The 26,873-nt window shown below is 45.3% G+C and overlaps 2 protein-coding genes across 2 annotated transcripts in view; one reads left to right on the top strand and one right to left on the bottom strand.

The window, feature by feature from the left end:
* PTPRE (protein tyrosine phosphatase receptor type E) overlaps positions 1-5,831 on the bottom strand; it is a 109,138-nt gene extending 103,307 nt beyond the window's left edge. Inside the window, exon 1 of the mRNA XM_056351227.1 lies at positions 5,593-5,831. Within this exon, the coding sequence (XP_056207202.1) occupies positions 5,593-5,816 (224 nt within the window). The 5' untranslated portion in view covers positions 5,817-5,831. The remainder of the gene's footprint in view (positions 1-5,592) is intronic.
* An 8,508-nt stretch (positions 5,832-14,339) lies between these two features.
* CLRN3 (clarin 3) lies at positions 14,340-25,089 on the top strand. The gene is made up of 3 exons (XM_056352203.1): positions 14,340-14,647; positions 20,468-20,647; positions 22,888-25,089. Exons 1-3 carry the CDS (start codon positions 14,419-14,421, stop codon positions 23,160-23,162), a joined length of 684 nt encoding a protein of 227 aa, XP_056208178.1. The 5' UTR covers positions 14,340-14,418; the 3' UTR covers positions 23,163-25,089.
* Positions 25,090-26,873: the final 1,784 nt, after the last annotated feature.

The raw sequence follows: 26,873 nt of genomic DNA, 5'->3' as shown, positions 1-26,873 counted from the left end.
ATCATCTGCAGACAACACAAGAGGATTCTGGCAGGCAATAGGATACCATTTATGAATTATTATACCTGCAGTAAATCAACTGAATTAAAAAGCGCAACACTGTGTACAGGCCTTAAAAATATGTTCCATGTTGTGAACAATGCAAAAATAAATCCTGTACAAATACTTCAACAAATCGCTGGTGCTGAGCTTCTCCTAATCTCTGTCTTATCAGTAGCTCATTCATTCTCTGGCTTACACGTCTTCTGGCCTGTTGTACACATATATTTAAAAGACATCTACATTTCAGCAAAACCTCTGGAACAAATACAGGCACCTTTTTTTTTTTTTCCCTTTTGTTTTAAATATTAACCCTTACAGCATTTGGAATTACACAATACATATTGTTATCAGACAGGACAAAGCCTACAGCTGGATGGAACCTTCTACAGAAGGGCACAGGCAAGGGGGGGGAGGGGAATAAATAAATAAAAAGATACAATCACAGTTAAAAAGGTTGCAGAAAGCCTCCACAGAGCAGCCTGGTGACTACAGCCACTTTCCGTTCAGCCTGAATTCTGCTGCACCACATCACAAATCAGTTAAAGTGACACCTGAATCATTCCCTAAGACAGTTCTCAACTCATAAAATGAGCATCACATACGGGACCCATAAATGCTGCTCCACGAAGAATAAGATAATTCAGAACTCTTTAATAATGTATCAATTCAATTTACAATACTTTCGATTACAGGGCATCAAATTATATTTTAGGTTACAGAGGGATTCTGCTGTCACTACTACTGTATCAAGAAATCAATAATGAAATGCCTATCAAGAATGCTCGCCACAGGCATCACAACCGCAGCCCTCGGGCTTGGCTTCTTTGCTGCTGCTTCCAGGGCACAGGGCTGTGGCACTGGAAAGCCGCAGCATCCCAGCACGCACTGGGTGTGGAGCAAGTAACCAAGTTTCAGTGTGAGTACATTATTCACTGAGACCACGTTGCACTGTTCTTATTTATATGTTAATTTAAAAAAAACAACAAGTATTTCCTTGAAATACAGCACACTGCTTACATTCCACGATCAGGTAGACCAGATGGTTATCCCTAAACTCAAACGTGGTGGTTACAGTAACAGGCCTTCCATTTTAAACAAGCAGCAATTTCTCAGGCAGCTCTCCATCTGCTTTGAATGCACTACTCTCGCTAACCCTGACACAACTCCTAAGAGCCCCTCACACCTTTCAGGAAACTGACATGTAACCTGTCTACCCAGCAATCTCTTCACCTTGCCCCTGATGGCTGTGTTTTACATAACAATTAAAACGCCATCATCACTCTCCCAAGACAAGAGGTTTGACTGCGGGCTTGTGGGTTTGTCTGGTGGAGCACAGGTCACAGCCACCTTCCTCCTCCTCTGGGCAGGAATAAGATCTCAACTTGCCCCCATCTCTGCTCCACACAGAGTTCTGCCACCACTGCTCAGCCAGTCCCTCCCTACTGACCCCCCTGACACCAATGAAACAGCAAAAACATGTGTTTTCTTGCCAACTGCTTTTGCTGAGAAATTTTCAGGGTACTTCCAGATATAGAGTCACTCACCTTAATGTTTCTATGTAAAAGCACGTTTTTTCCACTAAAGCCTCTTCATTCATTGCTTATGGCCTTCAAGTGCTCCGATACTACCTTCAGACACAGGACCTCCACCTGGTGTTGAGCCCTGTCAGAAATCTGTGCTGAAGAGTATTTTGGAAATAGAGACTGAAACACAGTATCACATATGCAAAGCAACAATATCATGCAATTGAGGTATAAATGCAATCCTCAGATTCCCTATATATTGAACAATTTCTCCTGCAGAACCTCCCACTCCTTCAGCAAGCAGGGTGGACTCTGCTCACATCAGTAGTGCAGACATTCAGTATTCCTTTTTATCTTCCTGTTTTTCATTCTATGTAGCGCTGGGCACTTGCCTCGGCTCTTTTTTGTTCCTCACTACGGTAGGACTGATCTGCTCTGAAATCTTGAACAGGTTTACATGACATCATCAAACATGAAAAAATTATACATAAACACTTTACCAATAACACGTGTAGCTGACTTCTCAGAAAACACCGAGGGCATCTGCGACAAGGCAGGATTGCGCCACTGACTCCCTACAGCTGTTTTTCACTTTGCAGTTTGTCAGGCCCTGTCCACCCATTTTTCTTCATATAACCTCTTAAACAAAAGAGAAAAAGGTCACCAAGTACACTGGTCAAAGTATTCCTATAACATGCTCTAAAACTAGTTCAGTTAATAACACAGCTCAGCAGCTTTGGCCCAAAAAACGAACAGCTCCAAAAAACCAACTTACAGCGCAAGCTGTCTGACAGGAGAATGAAAAGGCACATGTTGGGCACAGTGCAAGGCAGGTGTCTTGCCATCAACAAACAACTTTAACAAGTGCAACTTTTGCCACAATGAAGCACTCCATCCTGAAAGCCAGCAAGAAAACACAAACTTCAAATCCCCATAAGCCACCGCTGTCACCTTCCAGCTGGGAATATGCATGAGCCTACTTAACCTGTGCAACACGTGCACCACAGCTCTGTCCTCCACTTCAGCTTCTTGAAAACCTGTGCAGAAGAGGAAGGTCTTACACTGACCTCGAACCACCATCTTCTAGCTTCCCATAATTTCAGTCCACATGGTGCAATTCTGACATCACCCAGGGCCATATGGCCCGGGAGCTGGGAATGCAGTGAACGGTGAGGGAAAAAAAACATGGTGGAATCACCATCCCTGGAAGTGTTTAAAAAACATGTAGATGTGGTGCTTAGAGGCATGGTTTAGTGGTGGACTTGGCAGTCCTGGGTTAACAGCTGGACTTGATCTTAAAGGTCTTTTCCAACCTAAATGATTCTGTGATTCTATAAAAATAAGACCAAGGAAAACAGGCATTCAAGACAGCTCTCCTGACAGAGGTCAACCCTTAACTCCTACAGATAAAAAAACCTCGATTGAGCTAGACGACAGATAAACATATGAAGTGGAAAAGAGGAGGCACAGCAAGATACAAAAGTGCACTAGGAGCAAAATGGGCTAAAATTTCCAACTTCGCACCTGCACCTCGCAGGCTGAGGTTAAATTACTGTAGTCCAACCAGCATCATCACACTGATTTGAGGTATATAAGATGTCTGCTTTTATTAAAGGTGTTAGGGGCATAGGAAGCTTTTAAACTAGAAGTTCCGTTTTTATCTTTTACTTGGAAGAATATATTAAACGTATTTAAGGAATACAGAGTATGTTAGGCAAAGCACAGCAATGATGGCTGGTGTAACACAGCTCCTATGTAATTATTCTATTTGTGAGCAAAGACTGAGCAAATTAAAAGAATCAAACGCTACACCCACACCATCTTGTTTCTCACATAATTTTCTTTCCGTTCTTCTCGACATTTCTAAAACAACTGATGTGGTCACTGGAGAAAAACGTTTTCAGCTTAAGTGCCTTCACTGCCTCGAATGGAGAGGCCCCCCAGCCCCACGATGCCTGCATCCACACCAGCACAGTCCTGCTGCTCTTGGAGACCTCAGCCAGATGGTCTCTGCTTGTCCCACCTCCACCCTTACCCCCACACTTCCCTCAAGCGCTACCCCCCAAGCACAAGGCAGAAGCAGGCTGCCCCACAAGCCCCCCCAGTGCCATCAACAGCAATTACAGATCGTCACCTGCCTTAGGGACTCTTCTCCTCAAGGCCCAACTTCCACCTCAAGCAAGAACAAGGTGGGGCGGGTGCCACCAGACCACCGGCATCTCCCCACATCATGACTTAAATGGTTTCATCTGCTGCCCAGCACAGCTAACTGGGAACTTCCTGAGCCTCCTGGACAAGGAGAGTACATTATATCCACGTAGAAATCTCTTTTAAATGACATTGAGTTTCCAGCTGAATGTCATTAATTTTCATCAAACTTTTTTTGTGGTTTTTTTAAATAAGCCCTAACGCACAACATGCACAGAAACCAAGATTACCATGCGCATAAGACATAATTTTCAATTCTCTGCCTCTTTATTCCTACTTTCCAGATTTTCTCATAGAGCTTACAACATCTTAGGAAAAAAGCTCAATAAGCGATGTCATGTCTTAACTCCGCGGGCTCTACCCCACACAGATCAGACACAGGCGGCGATTTAGAAGCTGAACACACAGCAAAGCACCTCACTCTATGGAAATAAGCCAGAAGGAGAGAGGAACCTCACACAAAAGTAAAAAAAAAAAAAAAAAAAAATATTGAGACACCCTTTCCTAATTAAAAAACACTGCTTTATCTCACAGCAGATATCCATTAACCCTCTCTACAACTCATGATTAAAGTGAAAAAAACCCTCTAATGATGGGAAACAATTAAAAGGTGTTTTTACAGTATCTCTGTGAGGTTTGCCATTATTTTTCCCAGGATTTTAAACTCAACAATAAGCAGGGAGGGGAAAAACCACAAGTCCTTTATTTTTGGAGGTAATAAATTGGATTTTTTTTTTTCTGTGAAAGCCTTATTTGCTTTCTCCCCACCAGCCTGTACAAGCAAATACAAAGTTTTTCACCAGCTGCAGGATTTACACCTACCTCCAATTACCAGGCGCTTCGCCCGGCGGGGGCCGGGGGAGCCGGGAGCGCGGCCCCCCGAGACGGGGCTGCCCGGGCGGCAGCACCCACAGCGGCTCCGCGGGGCGCCGCGCTGCCAGCGGCGTGACCGCCAACCATGAACGAGCACAGTGGGCACACGCAGGGTTTAACAACGCTGGCCTTGCCCAGGGGAGAGGAAAACAGTTCGTCCCGGGCCCCGCCAGCCCCTCAGCCGGCGGGTCCCGCACCCGAGCGCTGCGTGCGCCCACAGCCCCGCTCACGGCAGGGGAGCCGGAGGGCCGCGGCGCGGCTGTGCGGGCGGCAGTTAAATGGCTTCGTAACGCTCAGGCTCACCTGCCGCCCCATCCTGGGGGCTGGGGGGGCGCCGGGCAGCCCAGACACGCCGCTCCCCGGCCGGCGTGGGGCGAGTTACCCGGGGTGCCTGTCAGCGGGGCAGCGCGGGGCCGGCCCCAGCCCCCGCCAGCGCCTCTGCGTCCCGCATCGCCCCGACACGCCGGCCGGCGTCACAGCCCCTCGGCACGGCGGCCCCCGGCCCCCGCGCCTCAACCCCGGGGTGCGCACCGGCCTCTCGGCTCCCTCGGGAGCGCGCCCATCCCTCCGGCCTCCCCAGCACGGCGGTAACCCCCGAGGACGGACACCCCACGGAGGAAAGGACAGCCGCGTCGCCTCCCGCCTCAGCGAAACCCCGTAGGGCGAGCGCAGCGCCGGGCGGCAGCGCGGGCGGCCAGGGCCGGCCCGAAGCCCCGCGGCAAGGCGCACGCAAGCCCCGGCCGCTTCCTGGCGCGCACCCAGGGACGGCCTGGCCGCCCCCCGCCGCCGGGCACCGGGCTGCCCCCGCACCTGCCCGCCCCGTCCCCCGCCGCCGGCACCTGCCGACGTCCGCGGCGGCCCCCGCCCGCCGCCCCTGCCCGCTGCCCCGCGGCCGGCGGCTCCCGTCCTCCCGCCCTCCGCCGCGCCGGGACCCGGCTCCGCTCACCTCCGCGGCTCCGCTCCGCTCCCCGGCTCGGCGGGCCCCTCGGCGCCCCCGCGCAGCGGCGGCGGGCGCGGCCGGCCGCGGGACGCCCAGGCGCGCTGCGGCCCGAGGCGGCGGGCAGAGGCGGCGGCAGCCAGGCAGGAAATTTCCCTCCGCCGCCGCCGCCGCCTCCTCCTCCGGGCGCCGCGGCGGCGGGCGCGGAGCCGCCTGGCGGACAACGCCCGCATCGGCAGCGGGGCCGGGGCCAGGCTCCGGAGGGGACCCCCGCGCCCAACCGCAGCTCCGGCGGGGTCGGTCCCCCGGGCCCTGCCGCCGGCGGGGCCCCTCGGGCCGGGAGCGTGCCGGTCGGCCGGCGGGCGCTTCACACCGGAGTTTCAAACGGGACTTGGGCTGCGCTGCCTGCCCCGGCGGTGGCGGCGACCCCGCCAAAGCCCGCGAGCCAGCCGCGCTGCTACCCGTGCATGGCGGCAGCGCCTGCTGCTTCCCTCGCTCGGCCGAGGCAGCGCTGGGGCCGGGCGTGAGGGCCGGGCGCCGGGCGCCCACCTGCCCGGGGCAGCAAGCGGAGGCTGGCGGCCTCCCGTCCCCGGATCACCGGCCTGCCGCAGCCGGGAGCGATCTGCCAGGCCTGTCGGGACCAGCCGGCCCCCCGGGACCCTGCCCCTGGCTGCTCAACCCACCGGCAAGGTGCGGGCGCTGGGGCGGCAGGGCCGAGCCCAGGCCTCGCCTGCCTCTCCGGGGAAGCCGCCGCGGCAGCCCGGGCCGCGGGGCCGGTGAATCAGGCCAGTGAAACCCAGAATAGAAACTGTCAGGCTGGAAAGTAGGACAGGGACGAGGGGATTACCGAAAGAAAGGCAAGAATCAGGGAGTCTGAAGGCACGTCTTCCTATCTTTTGTCTCCAGCCCCCAGGATGGCACCTTCGCCAAGCAAGGAAAGTCTCCCTGCAGATGACATCTCCCCTCCAGGAGGGATCCCACCATATGTTACTGTCAGACCCATGGCCGCGCACACCGTGTTATTTTAAGTGCACCCAAGGACGTCAGACAATTAGGGATTGTATGAAAAGACCATCGAAACAAAATATTAGAACATCTGTGAATATTTGTGTCCTCTGCGGAAAACTTAATCAGAGCCTAATTACATCCCTTTGGCATCGTGTTGACTAGGAAACAGCACTTTCGTAGACTGCTAAAATTTTTCAGCAGATATGGCAGTGCAAATGGGCATGGTACCAGGAAGGCGTTTGGTTTTAATGAACATGTTTGTAGATCAAATGACTGCAAGTCAGCAGTTTTCTTGCTAGTAACCATTTGCAAGAAATTCTGTATTAATTTAAATGACTGCTTATATCCAAGCAATAAAAAAAATGGCGTTATTATGCATGTCGGATAAAACTACCACTTTTTCTATGAGTGCAGAAGTTAAAGAGTACTAGTATACCGTGTTTCCAAAATTAGTTAGTCACAAGAAAGAAATGTGAAGCCAAGTTGTACAATAACCAAAGAAAATGCACATTGTAGCTATTAATAAAGTTATCTGGGGGAACAAGATTTTCTGTAGGTAAAGGGAATATCTAAATAAATTGTACAATGTGCCAAAGTATAGTTGTGAAAGAAGCTTCAGGCAGTCTTTCCTGCCCCAGCATGCTATACTCGAGTCCTAAATACAACTATTGATACAGGATGACAAACATTTAGCCTTGCTAATGCATGTCAGTGTTCCTAGCCCTGCTTCCTTGCAGTCGTGTCCAGGATACTTCTAAGCCCGGGTTTATGCCGCTGGTGTGTTTCAGGATACAGCAATGAGCTGGCGCCAACAGGAGCGAGGAAGCCCAAGGCTGATTTTATCTTCAGTTGTTGGCTAGAGAAAAACAACATGGTATGATGTTCTCTGATATAGTGCTTTATTCAGAAAACTAGAATAGTACTCCACAGAGACTAGGAGCTGGGGAGCTGAAGAATAAAGCGGTTTTAAACCCATTTTCAGTGTTTTCCAGACAAGGTCTGAATAGAATTTATGCTGGTAAGAAAGGGGAGGGGGTGGAAAACTGAAGCTGCTATGGGATTTGAAGCAATTAAGTCACATTAATGGAGCTTACTTCCTTCATCAGAAAATAAATGTAAGAAATTGGAAGACTGAAATGCTGTAGCAAAAATAATAATGGGTAGATGTCTGCGTGTTTAGCCCAGCAGAGCTCCAACAGTGGCTTTTCTTTGTCCGTCTCACAGTCCACTGGTCATCTGTCTTTCCTTCTCTTTCCATCACAAATCAAATACATTCTCAGAAATGTCAGCTCTTTGGCAACCATTTCACCCTTGCTTCCAGTTTGCTGGAGATGCTGCAGGACCGCCGACAGCTTCTGGCAGGACCCGACACCTGCATCCCTTGTTTCGCACTGGGGAAGTAACACTGTTCCAGTAGAAGTGGTGGAAACTTCCTCATGAACAGTTACAGTCGCTTGGCTACACTCTGCTACAAAAAGTGTCTTCTCTGCTTAGGATAGGCAACATTAGAACACTGAAAATATATTTTAAAGCATACAATACCGAGTATAACCTACCACTTCCCTTAGACAAAAGCTCCCCAAATATTTACAAGGCTTCCACACTGACTGACAAATGGCCCCTATGCCCTTGGTAGCAGTGTGGTGGGTCTGTCTTTTTACTGGTTCACTGGAACACAAATCACAAATGTACTTAAGAAATTAGAAAATCAGAGGCAGCGCAGCAAATAACAGATACAGGTGCGTGATTTCTGTAACTACAAATAGATCTCAGCTTAAAAATATAGACAAGCTCTTTAAAGTACAGATAATTGGGCAAAAGCATGAGAGTACATAGCATCGTAGCGGTAGCTAACTTAATGACTTCAAAGAGGTATTTCTCTTAGATTTTTACATTTGGGATCAAAAATTATGAGTATCTAGGAATATATTTAAGTATTCAAGACTACATATCTTTATACTTGTTACAGAAACTGCAATAAATGAAAGCCTGCCTTGCCAGCTCTTCTCTCCACCTCCACCTCCAGGGTTTGTTCTAAACATTACAAACTTTCAAGCAGCTTCAAAGCCAGTTTTATTAAATTGGAAATACTGCAAAAGCTGTATTTTCTGCTTCTCACAGTGCCAGAAGGCTTTTTCCACACACACACTCTTCAACAAACTGTACTTGACCGCTCAACTTGCACTATTCAAGCCATGAATGACAGCAGCTTTTTAGCACCTAAACACATTCCTTTAAAGTTTTGCAAGTCATATTTTGGGGTATGGAGAAAAGATACCCTTGGACATCTTAGAGGCTTCAGTGGTGCTCAGCTGTTTTGGTAACTGCAGTCACTGGCATTCGGGTTTAAAGAAAATGGTAAACTTCTCTAATTTCAAAAGTTTATTTAAAAACTACTTATTTTTACCAGAATGGCCTATGCTGTTCTGTTCAGCTCCCCCACACACAAGCATTTTACAGCTTGGAAATGGAGAGAAACAGGATGAGCGAGAAGTCAGACGTTCCGTGAGCTGTGAGCTCTCCTTCACCTGCCTTGGCATGTGTGGCCTAAGAAGTTTTAGAAGATAAACGTTCCATTGGAAGAATTAATTTCTTACCAAGAATAAAAAATAATAATAAAAAAGAATAAAAAATACCAATGCTGGCTAATTTCAGAATCTCAAAATCTTCGAGAAAAGGCAGTTCCAGGGAGCTGCCCCTGCAGCCACCACGCAAGGCCAGTGGTGTTCCCGTTGGGGCAAGGGGCACTCATAGCAAGCAGAGGAGATGCTGAACGTGGCTTTTCCTCTGCTACCAAGACCAGGCATATTTGGCCATGATGACTGCGTAGAAAACACAGTTGTACTGTAAATATATTCTAGAGTAGCACAGGTTGTGCCTCACGATACCAGAACAGACACCAGCTGGCTTACTCAGATGGTAGAACTGAGGGATGCTCTTGCAGCAGGCAATCATTTTAAAACAGGGGTTTGCTCATCGCGTTTGCGTTGATACCAGTGTGGTGGCACTGGCATCTTCTGCTTTTTTTCTTTTAGATGGAAACCAGCAGTCACTGTTCCTGCTGATGGGATGCTGCTCGGGAGAGGCTGGTGGCTGTCACTCCGATACCAACCAATACACTCCAGCCTCAGAGCTCAGAAATCAATAACTGTCTAGTGATGGAGTTCTCAGCTGAGAAGATTTAGTCATTTTCTGGGAAGAAATCCAAACAACACTTAAAACATGTTTGGTTTTTCTTTCAATAGTGCTGTAGGAAAGGTCAGAGCAAGAGAAGGATGAAAGCAGACAATGGAATAGTACAATTCCACCCCACAGCAGCACTGGGTATGGATACACAAAAATTGTTGTGATCACATTCCCTCTCAGTTTTCCAAAAAGTTCTTGCAATAATTTTGCCGTTCAGTTGAGCTTCAAATTTTTCATCTCCAGCTACAATGAAATTCATGATGCTTTATCTGATTTCCCCCACCCAATCCAAAAGGCATAAACAAATGCCTCTTTCTGTCACCTCTCAGAATGCTGGCTGCCAAGATACCAGAGGGGAAAAAAAAAAATCAATCCCATTCTTAGTATTCTACAGTACATTTATAATAATTTGTTTCAATTACATTTTATCCATCTTAGAAGAGGTCAAGGCAACACTGGTAATGTGTGGCCCGATCCTGCAATGCTATGCATAAGTCTGCCTTATCAACTCCATTTGGGATGAAGTGGAGCTCGAGGATCTTGATGCTGAGCTCCTATGCAATTAGCCATGAAAAATGGAAATAAAAAATAAAAAGGTTGTGAAAGCCTTGTGTGAAATACAAGTGTGTACCACAAAGGCAGTGTCCAAGGGAAATCACAAATACCAGCGCAGCTGCCTGCCAACCACACTGCTAAATCACCTGGGCACCTGTCAGTTGCTTTTAAATGAAAGATTTTAACTAAATATGGATTTTTTTAAAAAGACCAGTAGCTGTTACTAAACATTGCAGTGGCAGCAGAACAGAAGATAATTTGCAGTGGCTTCACCTTGAACTTTCCCAGTTGCTGCTGAGTGCAGTTGAGCACACATACCGGTGAGCCAGCTGGGAGCAAGCCCCCGGACCCTGCCTGCTGCAGCTGCGAGATGGCACCCCTTGGGCAAGGCATCCCTTGGGCGATGGCATCCCTTGGGCGATGGCAGCCCTTGGGCGAAGGCAGCCCTTGGGCGATGGCAGCCCTTGGGCGAAGGCAGCCCTTGAGCGATGGCAGCCCTTGGGCGATGGCAGCCCTTGGGCGAAGGCAGCCCTTGGGCGATGGCATCCCTTGGGCGATGGCAGCCCTTGGGCGAAGGCAGCCCTTGGGCGAAGGCATCCCTTGAGCGATGGCAGCCCTTGGGCGATGGCAGCCCTTGGGCGAAGGCATCCCTTGAGCGATGGCAGCCCTTGGGCGATGGCATCCCTTGAGCGATGGCAGCCCTTGGGCGAAGGCATCCCTTGGGCGATGGCATCCCTTGGGCAAAGGCAGCCCTTGGGCAAAGGCAGCCCTTGGGCGAAGGCAGCCCTTGGGCGATGGCATCCCTTGGACGATGGCAGCCCTTGGGCAATGGCATCCCTTGGGCGAAGGCATCCCTTGGGCAATGGCACCCCTTGGACGAAGGCATCCCTTGGGCGATGGCATCCCTTGGGCGAAGGCATCCCTTGGGCAATGGCATCCCTTGGGCGATGGCATCCCTTGGACGAAGGCAGCCCTTGGGCGAAGGCATACCTTGGGCGATGGCATCCCTTGGGCAATGGCATCCCTTGGGCAATGGCACCCCTTGGGCGAAGGCATCCCTTGGGCGAAGGCATCCCTTGAGCGATGGCAGCCCTTGGGCGAAGGCATCCCTTGGGCGATGGCATCCCTTGGACGAAGGCAGCCCTTGGGCGAAGGCAGCCCTTGGGCGATGGCATCCCTTGGACGAAGGCAGCCCTTGGGCAATGGCATCCCTTGGGTGAAGGCAGCCCTTGGGCGAAGGCAGCCCTTGGGCAATGGCACTCCTTGGGCAATGGCACCCCTTGGGTGAAGGCATCCCTTGGGCAATGGCACCCCTTGGGCAAAGGCAGCCCTTGGGCAAAGGCAGCCCTTGGGCAATGGCACCCCTTTGGGCGATGGCATCCCTTGGGCGAAGGCATCTGTCTGGAGCTGTGGACAAAGCAATAAACCCTATATGATCTTTTTTTTTTCCACATGAAAGAAAAATACATGTATATGAAATGTTTGCAATTAAAAGCTTTCATTTTATAATTTTACATATCTAACTACTTAAAGCAAACTAACTTGTACATCAACAGAAGAGAAATACTCACATAACTCGACCTTTAAAAATACATCGTGATACATAATTTTATGTAGCAAAAAATTCCAACTTGCTCTGCTGTCCATCTGATTCATAATGAATTACTCTGATTTTTCTGTTTGACTTGTGCAGGGCTGAGTCTATTAGCAGAACAGAGTCGGTAAGCTGCTGATGGGGAAATATTTTCTGAGTTGGAGGAAACCAATTTTTTGTTTGTTTTTTTTTTTTTTCCTCTCAGGTGATGAGGTGTGTCATGCCAAACTACAGTTTTCATTACAAGTTATATCATGCTTTTTTAGGTAGCTGTAAGAAAAAAACACACAAGGAATTGTACCATCAGCAGAGAACAGAATAACTTCAAGGTGACAGGGAAGAAAACGGCAAATTACAATCTCATTTACAGGGCAATTCCCCTGGCCTCGAGAGAGTTTCAATGATTGCAGCCACAAAAATTTGAGCTGAGTCACTGAAAACGGTATATAATTGAATAAGATTGCTTAGAAAGGAACTACAGGCTATCTGCTGCAGCTCTGAGTCTCTGTTACTTGGCGTTTATAAAAGTGTGGGTCCTCAGTTCATTTAAATTTGGTTCTCTCAAGCCTACCAAAGGAGGACCACTTAGCAGCAGCTGAAAATTTATTCCATCGAAATTAATACCAATACAAGTATCAAGTGTGAAATATATATATTTTTAAATGTATTTTGCAGGGTACACGTGGCACAGCTGACAGCACAGGGCTGATGACAGGCAGATTTTTACCAAAGTTTATTAAAAAATATCCTTGGGCTGTAAATACTTGGACTATGTTCTTTCTGTGCAACTAAATGGGGAATAGAACTGCTGGATTAATAAACCTGTAGAGCTGGATCAGTCTAATAAAGCTTACCCGTATTGCTGTGGTTAAAATGTAACTGGAGTACTGGACAGAAAATGAGTGGCAGGTCTCTTGTTTCTTACTTCTTTAAAAGAGCTGAAGCACCTTTGCTCTTCAGTGCTTCAGTCGTATACTGACTGATTTCCACTATGTTACTTATGTTAATTACATGTATGAAGCACATAAATTCTTTATGAATAAAATGTATAAATTCTTAAAAGCAATGACTTCAAAAGTATCATTAAAGTCCCATATAATTAAAAAATAATAATAATACAAGACCACATTGCATAAAAGACTGGAAATAAAATACATTGATTTCAAATGTGATTGTTGCTTTAAAGTGTTGATTCAAGAAATCATAACACTGGAAGAATCACAGTATAATAACATTGCATTACAAAACAGGTGTTTTCTCCTCCCAAGTAATTCTTTGTCATTTCAAATTCATAAGACTAATCTCTCATTGTCTTTACAGTACAAACCAGCCAAGCTTTAAGAAGCCGGCAACAGGTTTATTTAGCAGCACTGTTAAAGCAGGCTGCTTTCTCAATGTTAATAAAAAAACCGCTGGATGACCCAGAAGCATAGGTTCAGTGTAACATGGAATAATGACGTTATAATTAACAGAAATAAAAGCAAATAGAATCAATGTTACTTTATCCTGACAATAGATTATTAATTTACATCTTAGATTTCACACAAACAAAATGGGGACCCTGCTGCCTAGTTTACCTCAAATTCTAAAAATTTGGCTTCAATGTGATTACTAAACAATGTATGTTGTGTTTGATATCATGTTGTAACTGGGTTTTGTCTTTGTTTCGGTCAATCTGGGCAGAAAAAAATAATATATTCTCTTGCTTTATAGTCCGGAACAGATTTTCTTCAGTATTGCTCCCTTTACATACCCACTACTTCCTTGAAACAAATTTCTATTCAAGGTATTTGTTTCCTCATTTTCTAAAAAAAAAGGTCAGAAAAAGGGAAGGCGTTATTGTGTGATGATATGTGAAGTCTCATTAAGAATTATGGCTCTTCCTTAGAAAATAATCTATTGACAGCAGATAGAACCTCCTTACCACCACCTCCCACAAGCCAAGACCAGCCCAGCGTTTTCACAAAGAGCGTGAAGAATTCAGAAGAGGTCACAAAAGAGATGGTTGGGTAGCTGTTGAGCAAGCTGGGAATTTGAACAGAGAAGGAGCATTTCATTATTCTTTACACATCAGATATAGATGAGAGAGATTCCAGCCTGGTTATCAGCCTTTTGAGAAGAAAAGCAAGAACAGGCCAGAAAATTTTGTCAGGGAGTAAAAAAATCTCCCAGAGAGCCATAAGGCGAGCTGGCAACCTGTGTCTAGATGTCTCCAGAGCTGTGAAGAGCTATGGCCTGGCAAGGCAATCGTAAATCATCTGCTGACGGTCCCTACCGGCCTGTGCCAGGCTAGTTTGGTTGTAACTGTGGCAATACCTTTTCACCAGACCAAAGTTCAGTTGTTTTACATTTTTATTACCACTGCTGTTTACCAGGGTGACCTGCTAGCACAGGGAGCAGATTCCACGTAGCGAGGAGGAGGAAACAACCTCATGCAAAGCTGGACTAAAGAGAAAATACCCTGAAACTGTGGAAAGTCTCTGTCTGACAAAATGCCATCCAGAAGAAAAACAGCCACATTTACATCCGCTTTTTTTACCTGCCTTTGCTCTTTTGTGATGATTTGTGTTGTGCTGGCAACCCAGCACTGGATGAGTAGCGAGATTCGCTTTTCTGGCACAAACTCCAGCGTGACCATAAGCCTCACCTATGGACTTTTTAGTGGTACCTGCGAACAGTTCGTTGATGTGGGACTCCAGATTTCGGAAAAGACTTTCCAAGGTGAGTCGTATTATGCCTGGAAATGGATGGAGTCTTCTTGCTCATGTAGGTGATGGAAGTAGGAACCATGGCTCATTCTTCTGTCCATCCCTGACTGTAATACTTATAGAGGGAACAGGAATAACTATAAACCAGTCTGGGGATTTAAGTGGTATAAAATAAAACCCCCAGAAAGCACAGAAATGCTGCAGCATTCTTGCCAACAGCAACTTCTAATTACCAGTGATCTCAGCCTACGCCTTGGAACGAGGGGAAAATACACAATAAGAACTTTATGTAAAATTGATTTTAATTTTCAGGAGGTTTCAATGAGGGACAGAAAAGGAATGCTCACCATTTTATTAAAGGAGTAAAAAGCTTAGTCACCTTCTAGGATATTTTTTTTTTAACTTCATCATTTGATTTAAAGTTATTTGACTTAAAACATTTTGCCACCCACTATCAAACTAGCATCATTTTTGTAGAAGGCTTTATGAGGCTGCTGAAGGGAAAAGAACAAAACACGTAAAAGAATAATTTAGATAGATACGGTGCTTATATGTGTGCTGGACCTACGCATTATCCCTTTTATTTCTTCCTCTGAAAGCACCTCATTCCAGCTTGAAGTATTATATTATCAAACTTAACCATTTGATTAGTATTTGCAAAACTTATGCTTGCTCATGTCTTTTTTCCTTATGCTAGACTGTGAAGTATGGATTTACAGTGTAGCTTGTTGTCTTTTTATAAGGACTTTATTCCTCCACCTAACATACAGTTTTCAGGTGACTCCTTATCATCACAACTTTTCAAAAATACCCTGGGATGAGATTTGGAAACAAGATTATTAGAATAACATTTCAGCAACCATCCAGTAGATTACAACTAAACTGTCTCTTAGGTGGATTTGCAACAGATCTTACTTTTTGTGCATCTTCAATTCTTGCTATTTACCCTCAATCGTAGAATTACGACAGAAGAAAAAGAATAAAAATTGTTAAATAATTAAGGACAGAAAAATGGAGAGATAAGGGAGGAGAGATGCTACACGGGAAAAATACAAACTTAAAAAACAAGGAAAAAAGCAGAAGGGGTTTTACGGAGAGCAACCTTGGAGAAAGTTAAGCATGACAAATCCTACTATGGGAAGCAAAACAGAAACAGAAATCATGCGTACTGAGTACAAACCACAGACTCGATACCAGTTTCACACAGTTCAGCAAAAGATTTACTTCACTCTGTGCCCAAGTAGCTCTACCAATGTGAAGAAAAGCATTTACAAAGCCCGAAGGTAGATAAGCCTGAAAGCTGTGGCAAGGATCAAGGATTTGCCCTCATTTTATGTATCTTGCTGTCTCACCAAGTTCAAAGCAATAATGCTGATATACAAGTGAAAGTGAAAAAAGCCAGTCAAGAGAAAAGTAATGAAAATTTGGAAGAGTAGGTGAAAACATTTTGAAACATGAAATGTACTTTTTTTTTCCATAGGCTGTTGTAAGATGTCCCATCACGCAGAAGCTATCAGGGTAGAGCACGGCAAACCTAAGGCTGCACATAGCTCCCATCTCCTAGCTCTTTCCCAGCTTAATTTAATACAGAAATTCTATCTGTGCAAACAGGCACCCAAATTCCCAGGGTGGCTAAGCTCTATCACGCAAACCAGTTAAAATATCCACACCGTAATGAAAAACCTGAAGACAGCAGCTTTCCCAGCAAAACGTATCGCATATATTGAGATCATTGCATAACAAATGCAAAATCACAAGTCATTCAAGCCAATTTATTGACAGTCCTATCAGAATAACCAAAGTAATTTTCAGAAGAGTAAGTATGCATTTATAGAAGGAGTTGATATATGGTTCTATCTCTCCATGCCAGTTGGCTCAAGCCCCAAACCTTGCGCCACATGGGCAGACTTTTGCTGATTTGTGAGAAACCAGAAGTCCACCCACGGGGCGCTGATTGCAGGGCAAGGAGGCAGTCTGGCAGGAATTTGGGGCATGTGCCTTGCCTTTGTCTGCACAGCAGCTGACACAACCCAGTCCCAGGGCCTGGGCGCTACCATCAGATAGATCTTAATTAGAATTAATGACAAGTGTTCCCAAAACTCTTGCTTCAGTAAAGGATTTCAGTCCTTTGCGTGATCTACATGTATCTCGGTGGCAGTAGAGGTAGTGGTTTACCCCCACCTGATTTAGGTTTTTGTCCTTACCATTTACACTATCTTATCTCAATTCTCACGTACCAGCCATCCAGGGATGAACAAGGGAGCTCCAGGAGTTGTTAGTTACTTTCAACAGCTGCTAAAAATTGTGCTTTATGAATAGTCTGACTATGGGTTTGCCCACATCCCTCACTAGTTCAGTGGGGCATATATCCAGGGTGAAGTGAACTGATTTTAAATTAAATCTTAAGCTCTATAGTAAGCATGATTGTCACATTTTATATGAAGTATGATTCCGTACATGCTTGAAATAGGAAAAATACTTCATCAGAATTTCATGCATACTAGTTTTAAATTCAAATAGTCAGGTCTTTCTAAGATAGTAGATGTCTTTCCTTCGATGATATCCTTAAGTAAATGGATCGCTTGTGCTATGGAGAAATGAAGTTCTGTGCCTTCCTCCACTCCAATATTTCAGACACCAGTAAGAAGAGTTATAAGCATCCTTTTAAATCACTGCCGTTGAGCAAGTGTGCCCTGGCTGGGGATCTCTGCTGCACACCCTGAGTGTGTTTCTCAAATGGTATCATTATATTTGGGTGTGAGAAAAGGCGAATGAAAATAATGAAAGAGTAAATCAAAGATGATCTAAATTACTTGTCAGCAGTAGCCCAGGTTGGCTTGTATTAATGGCCATACAAAAGCAGATTATCAAAAGCCTTTACAAACCCCATAACTTACTCTTTTGGAAACCCCAACATTAAAAGAAATTTCTGAGTTTAAAGATGAGAGACAAACAAAGAAATATGGTTACTGCAAGTTTACAGTGTGTGAACTGCCTAGTCAGGGCAACCTGAATAGAGCAATAAATCAACACAGATACTTGGGAAGCTCTGGGGATGAGCCGTATGACCTGGTAGAATGTAAAAGTTACTAAATAACTTAAGTTCTTAGAGTCTTCACTAGCTGTTTTAATGATTTGTCTTCGAAGGGAACCACCTATGAACATAATAGTTTGTAAAAGAGCTTTGTTTTTTTTTTTAAAAAAAAAAAAGTTTATTTACAGGTTTGCTTGTTTCCAAGTCAAACACGTAAAAGATTATGAGCAAGGTGCAGGAAGAGGCATGCCCAGAGTCCCGTAACGTCAGGGTTCACCGAGCTGCTGGCAGCCAGCACGGGCAGCGGCACGCAAGGAAGTCTTTGAAATTTGCTATAGCAGAGAGGAATCCATTAACGTTCTAACTTTTAAAATACATGACAAATGCTTGAAAATTGCCGGAACTCCTTGATCATCAGTTTCCAGATGTGTTATGGGATCTTCTGAAAAGTAGAAAGCTAAGTTGAACTCTATTGTAGTTTTTTCATTTGGCTGGATTTTGTAATGAATAATTCAGCATGTGTTGTAAGTAATCGTAGACCTTGTAAAAGTGCTTGAGTGCCAGCTCAGCACTGCTTAGGGAAGACCTCCAGGCTGGCAGCTGGATGTCATTCATGTGCAGGTCAGTAAAAGTCTGAGAAATTCTATCCAACCATACAAGAGCTAAAGATGAAAAAAAAAAGATACAGGAAATTAAGGAGAGACCTGGCAAAGACAAAAACATCTGCTTTCATTCTGGAATTAGGTTATTTTACACTGATGCACAGGTTATCCAGCTGTGGATTACTATCGATCCCATTCAAGTAGATCAGCTACTATAGATTCCTTCAGTTGCAGGCTGCTTTATTGAGAAAAAAATAATACTGCCACGAAAGCAGCATTTGATTTAAAACCTTTAGTCTTGTGCTGTTGCAGGCATGCTTACAACAGGTAGAGTCTTACAAAATTACATCCCCTAAACTGTGGATCACTGTCAGAGATAAGCAAGATCAATTAGAGGGTGCAATAGGTGTAGCCAGTCAATTATGGAGATGTTTCAAGGGATAAAATTAGGTGAGGCTGCCAGAGGGAAATTACACAAACCTGTCTGATTCAGCTGCAGACTTATTTCTTAAAATAAGAAATGCCCCAGCAGCCAGGCTGCTTCAGCACAAGTGCACAGTACAACGGCAGCGCGCTCACTTCCACTTAACGGAGTGATGGCTCCAGAATGCCTGTCTTTCCTATTCTTCCAGGAGATTTACTTAAGAATTTACAACTGATTTCTATAACACATCCTTACCTGCCATTTCCTCAAACAGAAATTAAGTTCTACCAGGAATCTTATATAAAATGCGAGAGAAGCTCTCCTTTTCATTTATTTCCAATAGCTGTTTTTATTACATTTATTTTCTTTTTATGAGTTTTTTTACTATTTTTTCTGCTATGGTTTCTCCAATTTATGCACTAACTGAATACTTTGCAGTAATGGCTCTGTATTAAAAGCAGCACAGAAAGGAAGTTTTCCTACAGATGGCTGTCTATCACAACACTCATTTCAACAGAGCTTGAAAACATTTTTGTTGTATTTGTTATAGGGTAAGGCACCCACAGGCACATTATAGCTGCCTTTTCAATCTTTAAATTGAAAGGAGGAAAATATTGTATTTCAACACAGCTATACTGCAATTACACTTGGAGTATATTGCATTCAAATTTTTGTCTTTTATTATAAACAAGATATCAAATAACTAGAAGGATTTAGGCAAAAACAATAAAATTTACAGCAGTCCTGAAGGGGTTGAGTATACGTGCCATGCCTACATAGCCAGCCGCACACATAGCTGCAGAAAGCACAGCAAGCAACAATCTGGGCACCAACCGTAGTAAGCTGGAGCAAAAAGGAGAGGTGCCAGGATGCTCAGCAACTTGTCACACGGCCTTAGGAGTGGAGACCTGGGGAGCAGAGCCCGAGAGCCGAGCCGGCAGCTCGGGAGCCCGTGTTCGTCCCCTCCCCGAGCCCAGGGCCAGCAGCGCGGAGCACGAAGCGCAGCTCCTCGGGAGTCACAGCACCCCAGGCACCCCGTCCTCCCGGTGAAAACAAAGCAGGAGTTGCTCCTTTCTTTTAAAAGAAGGGAGCAAGTACTGCCTCCGCCATAATTTTTTTTTTTTTTTTCTGCGGGATGTGGAGATAGGTCTAGTCAGGATATGAAGACCAGCACAACCATGCCTTGGCCGTGCGTGAGTGCCTCTGCTCAGCTACGGCAGTCCTACCTGCACCTGCCCCTGCCAGGCTAATGGCTTTGCTGGACTTTTGGAAGCTGTTCCCTCTGTGGAATTTATTCCAGATGAGGGGTTGCTGCTATATTAAGAGGAACTCATCTACAATGGGAGCCAAGTTTTAAATAGGCACCTGTGGAAGTTACCAGACATCTCAGAAACAATGGGCAGAGGAACGCCTCGTTTTCTGATCTGATTTAGGCATAAAATTTCTGCCTGCCCATGTTGAGAGGAAATATTTACAGAATTATTAAGGAAGAGAAGTTTACTTCCCAACCCGATGCCTGGGAAAGTTTGTGTGCCTGCAGGATTAGCAGACATGCACTTATTTCAGCCTAATGTACTGTCACCGCATTTTGGATTTGGGTTTGTGTGCTGTGTCGAAACCTACTGTACCTTCTACATCCTGATCTCTACAGATCAGCCAAATCTCTGGTTATTAGCTCTTAATTACAGCCATGTCAGTAAGTCATGAGGCGGTCCGAGGCCACCAGACTGAGGTGGGAAGGTTGATTATTGATGCTGAGCCGCTGTATTTCAGTTGCAGATAACCTGAGCAACACCAAGGCAAAAAGCATGATCACTGCGATTATTGTGATTCTGGTTCTCGGTTTACTGAGTTCCCTTCTGAGTTCTGGATTTACCTGCACTAATGCTGTCAGTAATCCCTACCAGACGTTTTTGGGAGCCACTGGAATCTACACTTGGAATTCCTTGTGCGGTGAGTAATGTGTCGCATGCTGACCAGCATACAGAAGAATACTATGTATTCTCATTAATTCCAAGATTAAGGAATGTATAAGTGTAAAAGGAAACACTTGGAAAAACATTCTGTGCAGTTGGTTTTGGTTTTTAACTGCTGGGATACCTGAAAACTATCTTTTAAGTACCAGTAAAATAATATTATTTACTTGAAGCAATACCATCAATTAGTGGGAGTCTGGATTCACTGGTGCAAAAATGGAAATGAAAAAGCCCCCAAAGGTGTAGCATCATTTTATGCGTGATGCATATTGAGAAGCAGGGGGTAAGCTGACAAATACAGAATGAAACCGTAACAGATAAGTATGCACTGGGTATGACTCAGTGCCATTTGTAAACTCTTTAAGACCTTACGTTACTATTTTATGGTATTTGTAGCATATTTGTTGCTAGGTTACCTACTTACCAAATTAGGCCTCTAAGGTCTAATCTATAGGATAGACTCTAGTTCATCTCCAAAAAATGTGTTGAATCAAATACATGCACAGCAGCATGAGCATGGGGAGGCAGCAGTTAGGAGGACTGAGTCACAGCAAAATTTATTTCCTCCTCAAAGAAAAACCCTTTCACAGATCAAAATATATTTTAACATTCCCTAAGCAGAAAAAAAAAAAAAATCATGGTAGAGAGGCTGAGTCGTTAGAGACCTGAACTGTGTCCAGCAGCTCCCTGGAGGTGTAACCCCTGGTTCACCTGGCAGGCTTGAGCTGTGCACTCCCAGCGCACCGTCCTACCCTCCTCGTCCTGCTCCGGTAAGGACTGCAGCTCTCACACTCTGTCTGTCTTAAGGGGATTATGCACGCCTCTAATAATAGGTTTGTACTTGGAAATTTTTCTTTAAAGACATCTGATTACAGAGTACTTCAGCATGGACATTTTGTCCTTCAAAAGGTTTTCAGATCTCCCCCGGCAGCTTGCTCTCCCTTCAGCCGTGTCCCCAGCAGCATCCTGCTTTCCTGGGGACACACACTGCAAGCTTTGCCAAAATCGGACCTTGGTGGAAAGGGCATCCTGTAGATGAATGTAGTCTTAATCACAGCGAGAACAGGTGTGGGGGGGTGAACCCATCCCCTTTTTCTCCAGCCGTAGCTAAGATCCCCCCACAAAGACAGATGCCAGAACAGCTGCGGATGCCCTGAAACATGGTAACAAAAGTGAGCAAAAGCCTAGGTTAGACAATTATTCAGCTTCGGAGACAAGGAGATCGTTGTCTCATCACATGACAAAGTTGTTCATTTCCTGAGCCCAGCACCCACTGAATCTGCAAGCTTTGACCTGAAATGAAAGGACCACGGGCTTGCCAAGATAAATACTAGTGAGAAAGTCAACCCTCATGTTGACTGATGATCGCGGTTACTTTTTACAGCCCTGTAAGTGCTATGACCTGGAAGTCTAGTTTGCCATGGGCATGTTTTTAAGAAAAATCATGCATGATTTGATGTTTGAGTCTATCTTGAGGGTTCCTAATTCTCCTACCAGTGTCCTGAAAAGAAAAACCTGAACCTGTTTCAGCGTGGACCTGTGTAGGATGGTGTACCTAGAGGGAAGGAATAGAAATACTTTCACTGGTGTTTAGAGGTTATACCTCCATTAGCACTGTGAAAGAAGAGATGTAAAAGCATTAATAGCTAAATGTCAAAGTAACCAGACTCCACTTCCATTCAGGCTATAGGAAACAGATACAAATCTAATAGGACATCTCATTTTGGCTCATCACAGGGTCATTGAATAATTTGTGCTGGAAAGAACACAAGGTTTCTAAGTCTAAGCTCTTGAAGAAAGTTGGCTAGCCCTGAATGCAGACCATGTTGCTGAGGTTTTTATCCAGTTGTGATACTGCACACCCCAGGAATTTGGGCTCATATCAAATAAGCATTCTGCAAATGAACCAATGGGCAAATATATTATACTCATCAGCATTAAATTCAGGGAGAAAAATTATATTAAATGGCCTGCTCTAAGAACACACAGTCAGAATCCATTAATTTTAGCAGAAGATAAAGCTGCCAATGTCAAAACACCTGGCAGATACTATTGGACGGGACAAAAGCTCTTTAAATGCCCTCGCATTTTGCTAATGGAAAATATTAGATTAATCCTTGTCTTAGTCCAGGTATTCTAAACAATTTGACTATTTACAAGTAGCTACATAACCAGTACTACACTTTAACCTCTAACATTTGTATTTATGTTTTCTAGGAATCTTCATTCTTACAGTCATGATACTTTTTCCCGTGAGCATAGAGGAAAACGGCCTGTCTGTAGAACTGGCCAATGGATGTTTTTCTTTTCTGCAGACACATACCAAATCTATACACACTTATGGATATTCATATTGGATCATGCTGCTCATCATTTTTCTGAACATTGCTTCTATCATCATCATATATTTCTATGACCACGCAAGATATTCTAAGAAAAAAGAACAGGAAAGACCCATTGAAAATGCACCAAAAGACGTCATTCTGTTCTAAGGATGCCACTGAAAAAAGGATGTAAAGGAAAATGACTATTTAATGTGGCCAATTCTGGCTGATCATTTCCATTGAAGTTGACTTGTGTATATAGTTCAATTAACAAAATCATCTATCGTGTCTTCATTTTATCTTTATGCTGGGTATTAGTATAACACTTATAAGCTTCCATAAACATACTGCCTAAGCACCTCTGGGTAGGTATGGCCCAAAGTGCATGATATCCTAGGGCCGTCCCATAGGAATGAACCTCATGCACCTTGCGGCTCCGTAATTCCCAGAGGAATCGCTATGAAAACATGCTCCTAGGAGGGTTCCTGCTGTCTGTACCACCTCTGCCTGCCTTTCCAAGAGGATTGTCACCCTCTTGCCCATGCAGCATGGAGAGGTTGGTTTGCATCTCTGCTTTCTGGTTATTTCTGGACCACAGGACAGACCCATGGTGGCTGCCTCAGCTCTCTGCAGGGGTGCACCAACATTGGCATGGCATGAATGCACTTCTGCTTCACCTTCTGGGTCCGAATGGGAAGACTGGAGACACTGTTTTGGTTGCGTATGTCATTTGTGATCTTAAGGGCAGAAATAGTGCAAACACCAGGAACGGTGGGGATGGTGAGAAATGGTCATGAAGGTATCGATGCTTTGGTTTGTCCTGCCATTCCTACTACAGTTCTTTCCCTGTTTAGGGGTTTTCTCCCCCAGGTCCCTGCGGCACTGCCCTGGTGACTGTGGGCAGGCTCGCAGGCTCCTGTTCATGGGCAGGAAAGTGAGCACTTGGGCAAAATTGCTTTTGGTCAGTCACCTTCACATCAAACCTCCCAACAGCACTCTGCCCCTGCTTCCATCCATGGCTGGGGTGCCAGACAGGGCAGCAGGAGCAAGAGGAAGGGCCATGGGCAGCAGAAGACAGCATAGGAGCCCAGTATCTGCAAGATTTTAATTTGTATAAACATTAGCAAAATTCTAGTTCAGGCTGTTTATAGACCTTTGATTACTCTTGACAGCAAACGGCAAAGCTGCACCTGGAGCAGGTGTGGCCACCCACCCGCTACTCCAGACCATCATTGCGCCCCCCACAAAAGCCAGAGAGCGGGCTGTATTAGCGATGATTTATGGCCAGTACCCTCCCTATGCCTGGTTTAATTAGTATTTAATATGCAGACAAAGACACACAACTGCAGAACTGCACAGAAGTGGGAAGCTCCCTTCCTGCCCCCCCAAGGGAAAGCAAGCAGATGAAGGTGACCTTGGGACAGATGCCATTGTGTGAAGTCACGCTTACCGCACGTGCTGCAGGAGAAGGGCACCATGCAAAAGGGTGGTCAGAACCTTCTGCTCCTTTGCTCCTCATCTTTGCAGCTAGGAGAGAATTTTTTTTTATCACATCATTTTCCTTTACAATATGTTTTTCAGTCATGCTTGATAGCTGTCCTGTGATGCAAGTGAATGTTTGTGGAGAAAAAAAAGCATTTCTGAAGAGGTGATGAGAAGATACAAGAGGTGACTTCTCACTATTTATGTGCAAAAATAAAGTTTTGGGATTAAAGTGCCCAATACTTTATACAGCTGTGCTCTTTCAAAGGGATCAAAGCAGAGGGCTTTTCCATCCTGCTTAAGCATTTGACTAAAAGTATGACAAGGGCAGAGTGGGGAAAAATAAAAATAAAAGAGGGTTTCTAAGACTTGAGGGGCAACACAGGTCAACAAAATAAGAGATGCTTTCTGCTCCGCACTGCTGACAAGAACCATGCCTAGAACTGCTTTTCAGTGCTGTAAACATTGCAGTTAAATCGTCAGATACCGTGCACCCGCGAGCTAAGCTGGAGGAAAGCCAAACATTTGCCAGTTTTGCTTTGGCTGCAAAAATTTTCACACAGTTTCAGCATGCATCTGTCACTGTTGTACTCAGCCAGCATCCATCACACAATACAATTACACTTATATTGGGCACTTGCTTGCAGAGAAGTAAAGTTGTTTTAATAGAATAATACCAGAGGAGCAAGAGTTCCTGCTTTGAAAAGCAGTGGCTTAGCATTGCTTGGGCATTTCTGCTGCTCTGAAGTACTAATTGCCATACAAGAGCTGGAAAGAAAAAAACATTCCCACTTTTGTGTGCCTGTTTGAACCACGTGGCTGTGTTAAAAGTCGGTTCGGAAGCCTGAAGAGAGCTTACGCTCACCTGCTGACACGTACGGCTGTGAGGTGGCCAAGACACGTGTCACCAGAAAGTCATTAGGTAGTGAGAGCTCACCTGCTTTGATGTGAACTACAGATTGAAATCATTACAAGACTAAAAAAAAGTCAAATTTTAATAGTAAAGTCGTAGGTGGCTAATGAGGCTATCTTGATAACCTTAGTCTGTATGTTTTATTTCAAATTAAAGGCAGGACTTTCCTTCTCAAGCTCAAAATGATGGTCTCTGTCCTATGTTACATACTTTCTGCTTAATGCAATGGTGTCAGCTTGGCACACGTTGCTGATGGAGAATTATCAGGCTGCGCTGGGGCCAAGGAAGGTGGCAGCTTCCCATGGCACCGAGCCCCCGGTGCCCCAAGGAGTGGCCGTGCATCCCTGCCCAGATGAAGTCCTGCAGCCTCGGCCAAGCTGCGGTGGATGCACAGTGAGAACAACTGTGAGAGGCAGGCAGGGCATTGCAAGGAGGGGAAGCAAAGGCAGAAAACTGTCACAAACTTTTCTCCCTATCTTTCCCTCAAAATGCCACAACAGCCTTGTAAAGTGGTAGTAAAGCACTGGCTGCCATGGGGATTGTTATATTTTCTAGAGAGCCACCAAAAGGTCTGCAATCAGGTACCTTGCCTGATTTAGAAGCACCTCCTCCAAGTTAAATTACAAAATATGAGAACTCTGGAATCACCTATCTCCCAAGAAGAGAGCAGACGGCGTAGCAGCCTTCCAGGACAGGGCTGGCCCTGGCAGACAAATACATGGGATGAACAAACAAGAAGCCAAACTGTTCAGGTATGCGTTTGCTGATTCAAAAGCTCAGTAAGAAGGGATTGTGCATCTGGGTTACAGTCACTTCTATCAGAGGAAGAAAAGAAAAAAAGAGGGGGGGAGAAAAAAAAAAAAAAGAGAGGGGGGAAAAAAAAAAGGTGCAACATAATCCAACCTTGCATTTAAGTTTTAGGATATCAAAAAGGAATTGGTCTGGCTCTTGCCAACCAGGCAGCCTTTGAAATGAATGGAGCTGTGTTCAGTACACTTATCCTCTTAATGAGGACAAATTCTGGCAGTTTACCCTTAGGTAAAAAGGCAAAAAGCTTGCACTGTCAGCTTGATGCACTCTTGAAAGAAAAATCAAGCTCCCGTCTTATCTAAACCTGGGGTAATTTTACACATTCATCACTTGCCAGCAGTTGAAGTGCATTGCTTTTCACCAGGAGCCGTGTCTGCTCAGGTCAAGGGAAGGATACAGGCTGAAACCAGCTGAAAAATGAATCCTCACCCCAGCATCCAAGGTCCCAGCTCTGAGCTCCCCAGGGATGTGTGCGATGTGCTCCTTTGCCTTGCACCTCAGATCCGAAGGTGGCTAGGAAATGCTAAAAACTGAGCTCAAGTCCTGTATCTCCATGGACAGCTTCTGCTGCCTGCCTGGCTCGCTGTTAATAACCTCAGCAGGACTTGTGGTGGGAAAACATGAGGTCTGGTCCAAACAGGGCCAGGAGTGATTTTGGCTCCTGCTGGTGGAGC

This window comes from Falco biarmicus, chromosome 9 (genome assembly GCF_023638135.1).
Source record: "Falco biarmicus isolate bFalBia1 chromosome 9, bFalBia1.pri, whole genome shotgun sequence".
NCBI classification, from domain to species: Eukaryota; Metazoa; Chordata; class Aves; order Falconiformes; family Falconidae; genus Falco; species Falco biarmicus.
Note: the sequence above shows the minus strand (reverse complement) of the source record. Positions and strands in the feature narration are given on the sequence as shown.